General features: G+C 39.6%; 1 protein-coding gene across 1 annotated transcript in view; it reads left to right on the top strand.

The window, feature by feature from the left end:
- Positions 1–16,278, top strand: part of OXCT1 (3-oxoacid CoA-transferase 1) — a 115,263-nt gene that overhangs the window by 91,182 nt on the left and 7,803 nt on the right. Inside the window, exons 12-13 of the mRNA XM_081826068.1 lie at positions 1,155–1,244; positions 10,639–10,719. Of these exons, the coding sequence (XP_081682194.1) occupies positions 1,155–1,244; positions 10,639–10,719 (171 nt within the window). The remainder of the gene's footprint in view (positions 1–1,154; positions 1,245–10,638; positions 10,720–16,278) is intronic.

The raw sequence follows: 16,278 nt of genomic DNA, 5'->3' as shown, positions 1-16,278 counted from the left end.
TCCCCTCCCGCTGCTCCCCCTCAGCCACTTCCAGCTGCTGCCCATTTCATTTAGTGGAGATGGTCCACGAAGACATCCTGACCACTTGCTCCTTTCCTTTATGTAATGCACATCTAATTCATGTTCGTGCAGTGTTGGCATTGGCCTCTAAAATGTTTCTGAAATCAGAGGACTTGAGACCTCTATGTTTGAAAGCCAGGTGTGAGTGCATTGGCTAGTCTACTTGTAGCTATGAAATTATGGAGAAGGAGCTGAGAGTTTACTGTCAAATCAGCAAGAGGACTTGGATTAAAAAATAAATAAAATTTTAAGGAGGTTTCAATGTTAGAAGATATTTCTCTTCAGTATACTTGAGTAAGAAATTATTTCATCATCTCTAGAAACACCTGCTTTTTTCAAGACTCTGTAACCAGGAGACAGAACAGACAGTAGGAATTATTCAGAGTGTGTGGCCCATAGAATGTGGCTGGTAAATGTTTAATGAATGAGGAGATGGACAGGTAAACAAAAATAGAATGGTGATGGTGAAAGGCCCAGAACTCTGCTTCTGCTTCTGTTTTCTGTTTTTGCTTAACAGTGCTATACTTTTTGTTTTGTTTGGCTTATTTTTCTAAGAGCAATATAAATGCCAAGTTTTAGAAAGACAGACCCACCTTTTCATATTAATCATTTCGAGGGAAACACCATTAGTGCCTTAGCCTACTACCTAATGCAGGAAATACAAGAGAGTGCTTTAGAAAGTGTTTGTAATTGAAGACTCAGTGGTGCCAATTATGTGTTTAAATAGAGGGAAGTGGATGTCAGGGGCATGTGGATTTCAATCTCCTATTATTGTAACAATAAAGTGCCAGAATTCTGAAATGGTTCTTAAGATTTTTCTTATCCACTGATTGTGTCTTATTGCTCATATATCATCAGCAAAATAATGTTAGCCACATGTAATAAAAGTGACATCATAGTATTTGTCCTGAACTTACCCTTCAATCATAGAATAATAGAGAAACAGAATATTAATATTGTAAAGGTTCTAATACTAAGCAATAAAGGTCTCACTCATTATTCCAGTGACTTATTCTTGCCAGTTACTTTTGTTCTACCACATACTAAAAGAAGTGAAAAAGAATTACATCTTCTTTTCCATTTCTGTTTTGCAGGGGAAGATGGTGAAAGGAATGGGAGGGGCTATGGATCTAGTGTCCAGTGCGAAGACCAAAGTGGTGGTCACCATGGAGCATTCTGCAAAGGTAACGTGTGCTACGTTTGGAAATTCCCGGTATGCCGAAATCCTGTATGTCAGTCATGGTTTTTATTGTTTTCTCAGGCTCGTCCAAATTGATAGCATTTATATTTTAGAGAGAAAGGTTGCAAATAAAAGTAGTTATTTATACTCATTCAGCTAAGTGGTTCTTTAACTTTGAGCGAAAGAAACAGTGGGGTATTCTTTAATTATTTGCATACACAATAAAAGTAAAAACTATAATGTCTTCAAACTCAGTGAAAAGATGTCAGGGTAGATGTTGCAATTCAGGTTTAAAGATGATTAGAGTGGCTACTCTCTGCATGCAAAATGAAAAACACAACAGAATATGGCCTTTCAACAACAGTTATTTTCAAGTGGACAATATGGCCTCTTACTAAGACTGTGAAGTGCCATTTTGGGAAGGGTGAGAAAATGGTGGACTTGGTGATAGCAAGTGTCCTTATTCTGGAAAGTAAGATACTTTTATTTGGAGTGCTGATTATGTGTTAAGTACTTCTATTATTTGGAATGACAAACTACACAAAAATCGTGGAGCTTACATTTGGTGGTGGTGTGGTGGTGATAATGGTATCATCATCCTACAAAAATGACAGCTACCATTTATTGAGCTTACTGTTATTGACAGTATATTAAGCACGCTGTGTGTATTTGCATGTATAAGCCCATGGACCTGATACAGGTATTTTTTGTGGTTTCTAAAACAGCTTCAGAGAGGTTAAGTTCCTTGCGTGAGGTCATATAACTAGTGGAACTGAGATTAGAACTGGGCGTCTCTGATTCCAAAGTCCAGTCTTCTAACTACAGAGCTATCAGTATAACTTTGTTCCTTGTTCCCAACTCAGTGTTTTTGAACTAGCTGAGCTAATTGCCTTCCTGACCTGAATCCATGGGTTTCTGATGGTTTGCAAAATTGCTACTGGGTGGGGCGCCTGGGTGGCTCAGTTGGTTAAGCGACTGCCTTCGGCTCAGGTCATGATCCTGGAGTCCCGGGATCGAGTCCCGCATCGGGCTCCCTGCTGAGCAGGGAGTCTGCTTCTCCCTCTGACCCTCTTCCCTCTCGTGCTCGCTCTCTCATTCTCTCTCTCTCAAATAAATAAATAAATAATCTAAAAAAAAAAATTGCTACTGGGTGGTACTCTCTTCATTGTCTGTGCTGTTTGTTCATTGCCCTCTATTTTTTATAATTCTTAGTTTTAACACAAAATCTACCTGTTCTCACCTTGAGACCTGCTAATTTGAATGGAAATGTTAGTTCATTTGTCCTGGATTTTTGGTTTTGTTTTTTTTGTTTGTTTTTTGAGAGACAGAGAGAAAGCACGCGCTGCCAGGAGGAGCAGAGGGGTGGAGAGAGTCTCATGCAGGCTCCACGCCCAGCATGGAGCCTGACGCGGGGCTTGATCTCAGGACCTTGAGATCATGACCCAAGCCAAAATCAAGTCGGAAGCCTAACCAACTGAGCCACCCAGGCATCCCTTGCCCTGTTTTTATTTAGAGATGCAGCATCCTGGGAGAGTATGGAGCTGGAGGATTTGCATCTGTCTTGCTTCCCATGAGGGAGTTCTGTTACAGAGTGATGTGTGCCATGAAATGGTTTTGTTGTGAAAACTGTAATAAATATGAAAATATCATAAATTGTTTTGTAAACAGTGGAAAGTAAGCAGTAGAGCATAAATATGAAACAATAGAAATGAAACCAACGCAGGTGACTTTTGAGAGATGCCTTGCAAAAGCATCCAGGATACTTCATTTCAAAGGCAAAAGGATGCCAAGCATGCAAATCAAATCCAAATATTTTCTGGAACATAATGTCTAATTTGGAGAAAACTCTTTCTGACTTCCTTTTTGTTGTTACTTTAATGTTGATGCATAGGCATTGAAGCCCAACTCATTTTAGATTATTTTTGTGCATTCGTTTTTAAAACATTAGGCCTGTATTTAGCAAATTCTTTCTCTCTCTCTCTCTCTCTTTTTTTTTTTAAAGTCTTTTCTTTTGTCTCAGTCAGAATTTCTGAAACAGGAAAAGAAATGGTTCTTCAAACTTTTGATTAGAAATCCCTAACTAAAGCTTTTTGCAGAAGCAACATATTTTTACTGTTTTCTTCTTCCTAGGCAGTTTTTTGGTGTCTAGCTACCTTTTTTCTTAGGCTTCTTTTCATCTCTTAACATGTCCTTCTTCTGCCCTCTAAAAATGGCAAGAAAACGAAGGAAAGTAGTAACAGTTTGAGTCTTTATGAGGTACAAGGCCTTGTGCTTGGCATTGTACATACTGAATCTCGTTAGCTTCTCAGTGACCCTCTTAAGTAAGACTGCGATGTGGGCAGGTTAAGAAACTTGTCTAGGTATGTGATAGAGCTAGGAGCTTCACTCAGTTTGGTCAAGCTTGTGTTCATTTTATCATACCAGGCTGCAACTTCATCAGAGCTAACTCTGTACCAGTGTTTCACCCAAACCTGCCCTTTTCTGGAAGCTTCATGTTTCAGAATGATCACTTTCCCTTTTTGAGTTTCCCCTAAGACTCTCCTTGCTTTGGTGAGACAGGTACCTGCAAAAATACCTGTTCTTCTCTAGGCTCTTCCTCAGATACCTTCTTGTCTTGCTCCCTCAGTTCACTCAGGTCTCTCTTCAAAGTGTCAGAGAAGCTTTCCCCCAGCTATTCTATAAAACAGAAGTACCCCCTCTTCTGATGGACCGTCATCGCCTTCACTAGAATATAAGTTCTGTGAGGGCAGGGGCTCTGTCCATTGTAAGAGCTGAAGCGAATCCTGTCTGATGCCCATTAGGACTCAATAAATACCTATTGAATTCATTAATTCTTCAAATAATAAAGAGACTTTGAACATGTAGAGCACTTTTAACTTTTTTGAAGCAGTTTCACGACCGCCTCCATATCTCATCATTACAATACTCTTGTGAGGTAGGTCTTGTTGCTTCCTTTGCAAAGGAAAACAAACCCAGTGCCATAGAGGTTAATTATTCCGGTAAAAGTCAAGTACAAAATTAGGAGCAAAAGCAAGCTGAGAATCCATGTATCCTGCCTTTGGGCCCCCATTTTTTTCTAATAACCTTTTTTGTCTGGCAGGTACCATTACCACTAACAAAATAAAAGAAAGTGCTTTGTTCTCAGTATTGTGTACTGGAAATATTTCCTAAGGGTATAACTTTCAGAGCATAAAAGCAGAGAAATTCGGTCATAGTTGTCATTTATTGGAAGCAAGCAAAGCTTGGGTACCTATTTTAGAGAACATAAATGAAAGATCTCTTTCTTTTTTTTAAATTTTATTATGTTATGTTAGTCACCATACAATACATCATTGGTTTTTGATGTGATGATCCACGATCCATTGTTTTCATATAACACCCAGTGCTCCATGCAGTACATGCCCTCCTTAATACCCATCAACCCCTCTAAAACCCTGTTTGTTTCTCAAAGATCTCTTTCTAAAACAGGTTTAGATTTTATTTTTATTACAGTAGGAGTTCTGTATTCTGAAAGGATGAAAAGAATCATAATTATATTTTTAAGATATTGGGAATAAGTATGAATAAATTTTTGATTACGTCTAATCTATATCTGATAGCAAAGGTGTCCTATAGAAATCTTGAATGCAGTTTTACATTGTCTTTACTTTCTATGGAGGGGAATTATATAAAGTAAATGAGGTTTATTAGTCGTATTTATTTTGGACCAAATGTGTTACCAAAGTCCAACAAATGTGAAAGGTTTTTTTAAAAAATTCTTTCCTGGGAAACACTCTTGGAATAATTTTCAGCAGCATTGATAAGTATTCCAAGGTAAATAAAGTATTTCTTTGTTGGAATAATTTATAATTAACATGGTTTCAGCTGGTTTAATTGTTTTCATTCATAGAAGCTTGTCAATATTTTATAAGTTGTTGATGAGACTATTTCGTGGCTAGGATCTGTTTAGGGAAAAAAATATTTACCTTTAAAAAATAGAAATCCTTACATGGTTTTGCCTTTTTATTTCTTCATCAATGATGGAAATGCCTGCCAAAAAAATTTTATAATGGAAAAGAAAGAAAGCAGAACACAGTCCAACAACCAATAAAGCTCTTTAAAATGTCTTATAGAAATTTAATTAAGCTAATAACTCTAAATTCTGAGGCTTTGAATATCCACGGTTCTTAAAAGGAAAACTAACTCACAGAGAAGCTTTCTGATGTACCACAACAATTCATGAATGGAAAGAGAAAATCACTCCTGTTCACGCCTGGGCTGTACCATCCTTAGGCTAGAGATCATAGGATGCAATCTTTAGAGAGAAAATAAAAGGCCATGATAAAGATTTTTGTGTTATATGTAAGAAAAATGGTCTTCTATTCTAAGATCTCAAAACCCTGAAGACTGTTTTCAGGGAAATGCCTTGCTGTATGTACTATCTCATTTGGTTAGCCTTCCCATTGAGAATGTGCCTGTAACCACAAACTGTTATTACATCCACATATAAAAACCATTTTGTAATAGCAACTGTCTCTACTTCAGAGCTAGCTGAGTCTTTCTGCTCAAGTCCTTTGTGGATTATTGGAATCCCTACCAAATAGGTACTGTGTAAAGGCTAAAAATACCCCATGAGTATAAACTCAGTGTGAGTAATTATCATCTTGTCCTTTTACCCTGCATATCCTGATTTTCTTTAGTTAGCCAATCCCATGTTTCTTTTCTGTTTCTTTTCAATCTTCATAGTGATTTGACAGTCAGTGTGTTTTGTAATACGACATTCCCTGTGAGGTATGTTTTTGTGTGTATGTATATAGACGCTTTTTCACTTGGTGTAAGCATTGAGACCAGTGGGGAGAAGGAAAGACAAGGGACAGTGACATTCAAGCTCCTTTTATGATGTTTTGGCAAAAACCCAAAGATAGATCCGTCCTAGGTTTCATTGTGCCACCAGATGAAGTACTGAATATTCTCTTGTAAAATTCAGCTTATGTAGCCCCTCTTTTCAGTGTGTTAATGCAAGCCTTGAAGCTGTAGGACGGAGTGGGCAGAAGAGGTAGAATAACCATAATTCACTCAGCTTCTCTCTTGACTTATAAATGTGTATGTTTCATACTGCCGTCTTGAGATGTCTTTGCTTCTCCCTTTGATTATACCTTTATTTATCTCCCCAAAGTCTTGTAAGCCCCATCACATACTTCTGCTAGCTGTGCTTCTCCTAGTGAGTTCAGAGATGTTGGGAATGTACAAGTACATATCTTGGGACTAGAAAGCAGCCTCCGGTGGCCCTTAGATACTCAGTCATGTGGTATTTTACAGCTCTAGCTCTGTTGGAGTTCCTTCAGTCTGAATTAGAGTATTCAGACAGCCAGTCCTAAAGAATAGGGAGGGTGTTTCCATTTGAATGTGGGGTGATGGAGTCTGTGGTGGTGTGTGGTTCAAGTAGCATGAACAAAGGCTTTAAGACTTGGTCCCTTAAGGAGCAGAGTTTGCCTTCTCTGTACTTGATCACTGGGGCTTTCCCAAAGAAGTTTCCTGAAAGAAGAAATATGTTGCAGCCACATTTAAAAAGCACTTAACAGAAAAGATGGGCATAAAATGGCGTTTTATTTAAAGCAAAACCGTATTACATGCACGCTCCATTGCCTCAGGTGAATAAAATGCTGATATCAAATGCAAAAATCATCGTGTTGTGAAAAAGAGAGCTTGTTGTTTGGGATTAAGTCCATTGTGATAACATGAAGCTTACCATCATGATAACAAGGGGGATTTATTATCATTTAACCAGAGTTGTTTGTTACTGAAGAATTTAGATGCAGGATTTCACACAAGTATCTAAAGAATTAAAGAGAGATCACCATGAAGCAAGTAATAGGAAGTACTGAGTCCCTAAATCATTTAAAAAGAAAACGTGACTTCCCAGGTCTTACATGAAACCTTTAAGAGACCAAGGGGGGAAAAGAAAAACTGGAGAAGCAGGTGGAAGAAAGAGATTTAGCTCTTCACCAAGGTTATGATGAAGTTAGCAAATGTAAGGGCATAGTGAAATCAGGAGCCCCTGAGCCTGGTCAGAGCATGTTTAATGCTACACATTTGTATCTGTTCCTCTGACTTGTGGCATTTCTTCATGGGGAAAGACAGAAAGACAGACAGAAAGAAGCAAAATGATCAGGATGAACCACACCCCACTGACCCTAAATATTTGTGTGTAGATTCCACCCCTCCTACTACTGCATTTTGTGCGATTTCTACAGTGATCAAGTAAGGTAGACAAGGCCATTGTAGGGGGACCCACAGCACAGGGAATTGAAGGGACCAAATGACCGTTCAAAGGCAGATGCAAGAGAAAAATAAATGGGTCTTTGGACTCTTAACACAGTGTTCTTTGCCACCACACTACCCTGTCATCTCTTTTTTAGGATTTATTATTTTTTTATTTTTATTTTTTTTTTAAGATTTTATTTATTTATTTGACAGATACACAGCAAGAGAGGGAAGACAAGCAGGAGGAGTGGGAGAGGGAGAAGCAGGCTTCCTGCTGAGCAGGGAGCCTGATGCAGGGCTTGATCCCAGGACTCTGGGATCATGACCTGAGCCGAAGGCAGATGTGTTGTGTCTTAAAGCTAAATGTGAATGGAGTCCTCTAGTGACATTGTTCTCACTGCAAGAAGGCATTGGTGGCAGTTTCCTAGGCCAGCCATATGTGGTTTCATTAGTTCTGTGGTCTCAGGAATTGTGGTTAGACCATTTTCTGCACAATTACATGTCTAACTTCATATAGAGCTCCTAAAGAATTCCCTGGTAGATGATAGAAATGTTAAATATGTTTTGTATAAACAATAGTAACTAACATTTATAGAGCACTTGTTGAGTGCTGGACACTTGCATCTCATTTTGCAAGAACCCCATGGGGTAAGGCTGATGGGGGCGGGGCACAGGCCCACACACTCTGCGCAGCCAGTGGAGCAGAGCCAGACATTACCCCCGGGTCTTTGGCTCCAGCCCACACTCTTTTTTTTTTTTTTTTTTTTTTAAAGATTTTATTTATTTGAGAGTGAGAGAGAGAACGCAAGAGGGGGTAGGTAGGGTTAGAGGGAGAAGCAGACTCCGCGCCGAGCAGGGAGCCTGATGTGGGACTCGATCCCGGGACTCCGGGATCATGACCTGAGCCGAAGGCAGTCGCTTAACCAACTGAGCCACCCAGGCACCCCAGCCCAAACTCTTAACCATACGTTATACTGTTTACACAGCAAATAGTCTAGAAAAGGTCTCTTCTGGGAGCTCACAGTTCTGTCTGTTGAAATTCCTGATTTCTCCTAAAACGGAGTTGGTTGTTCATTAAAATCCAAGTAGTTTCTTTTACACCAGACGCAGATCTTGCTCAAATAATGAGAACAAAGTAGGAGCTCCCTGCAAAAAATGTTCTTCAGAGGCCCACAGATTGTTCACTTTGTTCCCAGGCAGGCCCGGAATTCATTGTGACATGCCTTATTTGAGTTATATTACATGTAAGGAGACCTGACAACCTACAAGCTTGAATATTCATTATTAATTTCAGCTCTTTAATTAAGCTTCTCTGACACGTGCAAACTTTCTTTGAAACTGGAAAGGAAAATAGAGCATTAGAAATGAAGTGAAAATGAGGTTTTATTTCTACAGTTATAAATGTTCTTATACAGTAAGATCCAGAAGCATATAACTTGTTATTAAAGGTGTAATGTCTATCCATTTTATATGTATTTCACACTCATTTTGATTAAAGTAATAGAGTTTGTCTTCTTGAAATCCATCTGGGATTCCCAGTAGACCTTCCATTTTCCTCCCCATTCATTTATTCAGAAAATACTTGGGTAATGCACATGACATCATGTGTGGTGTTTTTAGATCCAAAAAGAAGCAGTAGAAGCATTTTGCCATTTTTTAATAGAAGATTTAGAATATGATGGGATAGCCTTCAGCCTTGAGGGAAATATTAATTTAGGCTCCTGGTGCTTGATACTTAGAAAGAAGCTTAATCATAGTCATAATCAGAGCTAATGTTTCAGCTGTGTTCCATATGTGTCCCAGAGGCCACCTCGACACCTGGGATGTAGGGATGGGGGTTGGAGGATGGGGGCGAAGGGGGGAAAACCTGCTTTCCCCTCTTTTTTTTTTTTTTTTTGAGCATAGTTGACACACAGTGTTACGTTAGTTTCAGGTGTATAGCATAGTGATTCAACAAGTTTGTACATTATGCTATACTCCCCAGAGGTGTAGCTGCCATCTGTCCTGAAACATTGATACATGACTAGTACAGTATCATTGACTATATTCCTTATATTTCTTATGCTGTGTCTTTTATTGCCATAACTTATTCATTCTGTAACTGGAAACCGGTACCTCCCACTCCTCTTTACTGACTTTGCTTAACCCCCCCACCTGCTTTCTACTCTTAATCCCTTTTTATTTTATGTTTGAAGAAAGGGTACAGTAGCTAAAAGAAACTTTGAAAAAATACGAATTTCGGCCAGCTCACACATTTTACTGATGAGCAAACTGAGGCTCAGACAAACTCTAGGAAAAGCGCAAATAGCTGTATGAGAATATGAATATAATCGTGGTGTACTACACTGCCTGGCCCTGCAGTGAACAGTTTTACATGGTCATTTAGGCAGAACAATGTACATTCTAACCACGGAGTTAACTACGAATTATGACACATCTCTACTGAAGAACTGCAGATGATGAAGGAGGATGGGGTTTTGTAAGACAGTTAAGTCTTCATGTGCCATAATAAGAAGTTAGTAGATAAGAGTCAAAAATGGATTAATCAAGAAATAAATAGCATGATAAACACAATATTTAAAAACGAAGAGGTAACAGGAAAAATGTGTAGAGATAGAAAATGCTAAGAAAAGTAAAATAAAATGGATTCCTGTTGAGAACAGGTCTAAAAGTAAGGAGGGGAGGCTAGGCACTGCTGTATTGACGTATGTTTTACTTCTCTAACAAACAAAATTAATTTAGAAGAGGGTATTAGACATTTGTGTGTTATGTGTGCTTCCTGTCCTTGGTGAATAATAGCTCATGTTTGTCAAGGAGACCGTTCCCTGAAAGAGAAAAATAAGCAGGACACTAGAAGTGAAATTTCTCATTACAGGATATGAGGACTGAGACTTGAGAAGTCCAATTTGTGGCAAGGTGTTTCCCACCTAAATAATTTATGACTTTGGCTATTCATTTGGTATTCTCCCTAAATTATTTTAGGGACAGAAGCTGTCTCCAGAAAGAAAGCAAAAGTGTGACTGTGCAAACATTTTAAAACAGCCTGTACCTAAGAGACAATTTCTCTGATGGTTCCTGTTTGTCCTGTCATTATTCTACTTCTAAATAAGAATTGGTCCCTAACTACTCTTTTTGATGTTCCTTCTTTAAAACAGGGAAATGTACATAAAATCATGGAGAAATGTACATTGCCACTGACTGGAAAGCAGTGTGTCAACCGCATCATTACTGAAAAGGTACGGTGCCTGTTTTTATTCCCTCTAATGCCTGTCACCCCTTTTTTTTATTTATAAGCATTTTTAGAATTTTTTTTGTTACCCTCTAAAACGGTGTTGTGTTGGTAGTCATAGGATTAATTTAGTCTGTGGGTAGACTGAATAGGAAAATTCATCAGTTTAATGTTTCTAAATGTAGAATTCTTAACGTGCAACTCTCTGGAAATACGCATATACAGACTTGAACTGCTGTCCTTGGTAACTTTGACAGTGTGTATAATCAAAAGTTTTATTCATCCTTTTACTTGGACTATTAAGATGTCTAAGATAGATGATATATATAAAGTTAAGAGTATTCCTACCTTTCTTCTTTGCTTTCCCAAATCACAAGTGTAAATTGTTGGGTTTCATTTTGGGAAAGTCAGCCAAAATTGGGTTTTAATCATTTGGGTTCAGATTGCAGTAAAAGTCCCATAGTTCCATAGCCAAGAAATTTATTCTATGGTTCTTGCATGCTTTCAGCTCTCTTTTTATAAAGTGGACTTCAGAACACACCAGCCATTTTCATGCTTCCCTAGATTTTTTCTTAGATGGGAAATCTTGGCTAATAGTACAACTGGAAACTGCTCAGATCTGAGAGCAGCCTCAATGACAGTTGTCTATAGTCATTTTTCTGACCCAGATTTGAACCTAGAATGTTGGAATGACATAAGTCTCAGAAGTGAGCTAGGAGGGTGTCATTTTGATTCAGTATCTTGGTGAAAGCAAAAAACAAAATTACCTGTATCAGGGTTGGTTTGTTTGGATGCTCTTCCTTTTGCTGAGAGCTGTAGGGATGGCATCCTGCCATTAACCTGGTTTGCTGCCCCTCACTGAGTGTGGTAAGAAGCACCCTAAAGCAGCCCTGTGAGGGGAGGTTCATAATACCTTACAAAGCCACATTTTAAACAGCATTCTGTTGTAAATGGTGCTTTCCCCTAGGACCATTTATGTGGAATTCCATTAAGATGACTTGTAAAGAATAGAAGTTAGATAAAAGGGCAGAATATTTTATTTCACCATTTATTCCCTGAGTCTTACCACTTCTTGAACCCCTCCAAAACTGTGGTGACAGGGCTTATTGAAAAGAATCCATTACTTTGAAAATAAAGACAAAGCAGTCCTCGATCCTGTTTTCTTTAAGAAAGTGGTAGACCTTGGAAGGATAATTCCAGCAGCATTGCCCCCTTGATCTTCCTCTTCTAAGTAAGCCCTCTCCCCTTCCCCGGTCCATGCACGCTCTGTCCTTGCTGTTACCAGGTCAGTGCTCTTACCTGCAATATCTTCCACGTGACTCTGCCTCCCCAAATCCTATCCATCCCTTAAGCCTAATGCAGTTTTCATGTTCATCATTTTAGCACTCATGGCTTCATCTTTCGAGTGATGCGCCATTCCTTTTGGCACCTGTCATCTTACGCCTACATTTCCTTATGATAGAACATATTATTTAACTTTACTGCCATTTTTAAAAACTTATATATCCTTTCTTCCTATTCACATTATTGTTTTATACATTTATTCATTTAATAAGCATTTTGTGAGCATTTTGTCTGAATTAGAGTATTCCCAATAGTGTGTTACAGAAAAGAGGAGAACAGTCTCTGCCCCAAGGGAGCACATTCAGGAGGGCTAGACACCCAGCCTCCAGCAGGACCCACAGTTAGAGTAATACATGTGATAAAGACCATGATAGTGATACATGCTGGATGGTGAGTTAGGAACATAGAGAGAGGCTGCCTATCAGCCTGGGGAGAGTGTCAGGAAAGCTTCTAACGGTATCGAATACAAACCTTTCTTTCTTTCTTTTTGTTTTTAAGATTTATTTATTTATTTTTAGAGAGAGAGAGCTGGTGGGGAGGGAGGGGCAGAGGGAGAGGGAGAAAGAAACTTAAGCAGACTCTACACTGAATGCAGAGCCTGATGCAGGGCTCGATCTCACGACCGAGATCTCAACCTGAGCCGAAACTAAGAGTCGGATGCTTAACTGACTACACCACCCAAGCATTCCAGATATAAACTTCTTGTGTTTTGCAAGGCATTTCACAGACTCTACCTTTTCTCCTCCAGTCTCAGTTTCTCTTTCCACCTTTACATTCTCCCCACTTCAGCTGCATTGAAATGCTGTGAATTGTGTTGTCTTCTGCACCCCCCATGTTCTTCTGGGACTTTGCACATCCTGTTTCTCTCCCTGGAATACTCTTCCCACCATTTTCATCTGGCTAATACCTACTCATTTTTTTTATGTCTCAGCTATATGTTTCCTTCTCAGGCAGATCTTCCCTATCTCTCCACAAGTCTTCTGGGTACTTCTCTGAATCCTAGTACATGCCCTAACTCAACACTGACCACTTTATTGAAATAACCTCTGAACTCTGCCTGTCTCACTCATTACTGTTTATCCAGGACTTTGCATGGTGTTTGCCCATACACAGTGAATGCTTGTTGAATAAATAAATGTATTGCACTTCTCTTGATGAGAAAGTTGGTAGATGAGTGATGAGTCTTGAAAGGCAAGTAGGGGTGTACAAGTGAGAATAAGACCAAAGAGGTCCTTCTAGGCAAAGGAAAGAAAATAGGCAGAGTCATGGTGGAATTATAAAATAAGCAGCCTACCCAAGGACCTGCCAGTGGAACAGTTTAGAGTGAGGGCAGGACCAGACTCCAAAGACTAGAGTTGAAAAGACAGTGAAGGGCTAAATCGTAAAGGAATGTGGGGGCGCCTGGGTGGCTCTGTCTGTTGAACCTCCAACTCTTGATTTCGGTTCAGGTCATGATCTCATCAGGGCTGTGAGATGGGGCCCCCAGTAGGGCTCCCCCCTGAGTGTGGAGCCTGCTTTGAGATACTCTTCCCTCTCCGTCCCCCCACCCCTACTCGCGTGTGCATGCGCACACACACACTTGCTCTCTCAAAAATGAATGAATGAATGAATGTGAATGCCTTGTTAAGAAATTGGGTTTCATCTGGAAGGTAGTTGGGAGCCCTTCAATGATTTTAGATTGATTAGATTTGCATTTTAAAAAGAACACTGTAGCTTTTATGCAGAGTAGGGGGAGAAGGCATGAGACAGTCCAGTTAGAAGACTCCTGCGGTGACTGACGTAGGCCAGAAATATCAGGACACACAGGACAGAAGGACAGATTTGAGAGACCCAGATGGACTCAACCTAGCTAGATGATGAAATGGATATGACTGTTAAAGCAGAGGTGCTTCCTCAGATTTCCTAATGAAGCCTAGACTGTAGGAAGAGACGGGAGGAGCAGTCGGAGGTAGGAAAAGAATGGGTTCAGTTTGGACACACTCAGTTTGATATTCCTGAATATGGTAACATCCTGAACATCTGGTCAGAGATTTTTTTTTTAAGATTTTATTTATTTGAGAGAGAGAGAGAGAGAGCACATGAACGGGAGTGGGGGGGATGCAGAGGGAGAAGCATATTCCTTGCTGAGCAGGGAACCTGATGTGATGACTATGCTGGGCTGGATCCCAGGACCCTGAGATCAGGGTCTGAGCAGAAGGCAGACGCTTAACTGACTGAGCCACCCAGGCGCCCTCCAGTCAGAGATTTCTGATAAACAATTAGAGATGTGGATCTGGAGCTCAGAGGGAAGTCAGTATTGGACTCAACTTGTGGAAGTCATTAGCATATGGGGATAATTGGAGCCTTTACTGTAGATGATAGCAAAAAATGGGCAAAGTGAAAGGCAGCTGTGGAACCTCAGGGAAGGGGATGGTGCGTGTTTACCCCTGTGCTCTAGATACAGTAGGCACTCAATAAATCTTTTTTGCAAGAGTGAATGAGAATGCAGTGCCATGAAGGGCAATGAATGTGTTCCGCCCTGCCATGGCAGATAAGGGACTAGATTCCATTTTCAACTTCTAAGGAAAATTCCATTGGTTTGCCATTTGAAAGAGGCTTTGGAGATGTTTTGACCCTGATTTCCTAGTTTCGTGCTGCTAGAATGAGATTGTGAAAGATGCTTTCCTTGCCAGCAGCTGGGCTATGATTAACTGCTTTATCTGTAATGTAGTCCCCGTTTTTATCAAGGTTTTGTTTATACTTTATACCACTAAATGGAAATCTTCCTAAATATTCAAAAGTAAATTTCCTTCATTTTAATAATAGATGCTTGGCTTTCTAGTATATGACCTTGAGAGCTAATTAGGGTTTGATAAAGATGTTAAAAGTTTTTAAAAGCAGTAAGTCAATTTGCCATAGATCTTCTCTCCCTGATCACTGAAGCCTTATATTCATGATATCACAGTTATCTTCTCCTCAAATCCCTTCCCTGCCTATTCTTAATAACACAATCTGGAGTTTTTTATTCATTCCATTTTGATAAATTTATAGTTGTTCCATTTTTGCAGGGGAAAGAAAATCAGTATGAATAATGCTTGACACATGTTCTGCAAAGCAAAAGTATCCATTTAAAAAAATTTTTAAGTTGTCATTTTGGAATTAAATAATCTAATGCAGCATACAGACATTCCTAAATGACCTTTTTCTTTCCTCTCAAAACACATATCTCTGCTGAAAAAAGGTTTTTTTAGAACATTTTTTGTGCAAACAAAAAGCAAGTTTGCCAGAACATTTCCTCCAAAATTTAAATCCTCTTTTCCAGTAAAATCAACCAGGTTATCTGTGAATTTATCAGAGAATGCAGGTATCACTGGTCCTCTTAATGTTTTGCTCATGGGGGTAAAAATCAATTAACTGGAAACTAATAAGCATTTCAGGTCTTTGATTTGAGTTCACACATAGGTGACAATAAGTTAAGCTATTAAGGGGAAAGAACTTAAGGTGTGGTGCCCCTACTGTGTCTTAGGCATGATGCCAGGTGCTCAGAGTATGTTTATTTTATTTGTCCTGTATAACAATCTTGGGAAGTGGGTTTTTTTGATATCCATGTATACATGCAAAGACAGGTTCACCAAAGACCACTTAGCTAGCATGTTGCAGAGCTGGAATTCCAGTCCAGCTTGAAAGCCAGGATTCTTTTCCTCTACATGTGGCTGTATCTTCATATTAGCCTTCTAAGCCGGAGTGTATTTAAAATGGCAATTTACGGTTTGATTTCCAAGCTAGCTGAAAATCAAGATCAGCCTGCGAATAATAGTTGAATGCAAGGTGAATCTGGAGAACGGGAGGGATATAGGAAACGTAAGTTTGGGTAAAAGGAAACTAGCCGTGGAAGCTGAGAGTGGGAAAAGTGTTGTTGCTCTGGAGGACGACTTGTAGACCCAGCGAGTGACAGTCAGAGGGAAGCAGTTTGGGGCTCTTATGGTTAGAGCGTCCTATCCATAGACAGTCTAATCGCCGTGAGCCAAGTGAGCCTCCTGACACTGAAGCTTCCCAGCAGAGCCCCAGTGACCATCTCAGAAGGTTTTCCTGAGTGGGAGGTTATATTAAAATATGACTGTGTCGGTCCCTTCCACTCAGGTTGTCATATTGCCAGTTGTAACAGCAGGTGTCCTAAATCAGATACAACAGGTTGAGTCTGCCTGCTGAGGTCACACTATACCAATTGGCACTACCATCACCT

The sequence above is a fragment of the Leptonychotes weddellii genome, chromosome 7 (genome assembly GCF_054177405.1).
Source record: "Leptonychotes weddellii isolate Sample4059 chromosome 7, ASM5417740v2, whole genome shotgun sequence".
Taxonomy (NCBI): Eukaryota; Metazoa; Chordata; class Mammalia; order Carnivora; family Phocidae; genus Leptonychotes; species Leptonychotes weddellii.
This window is presented reverse-complemented; position numbering and strand designations above follow the sequence as displayed.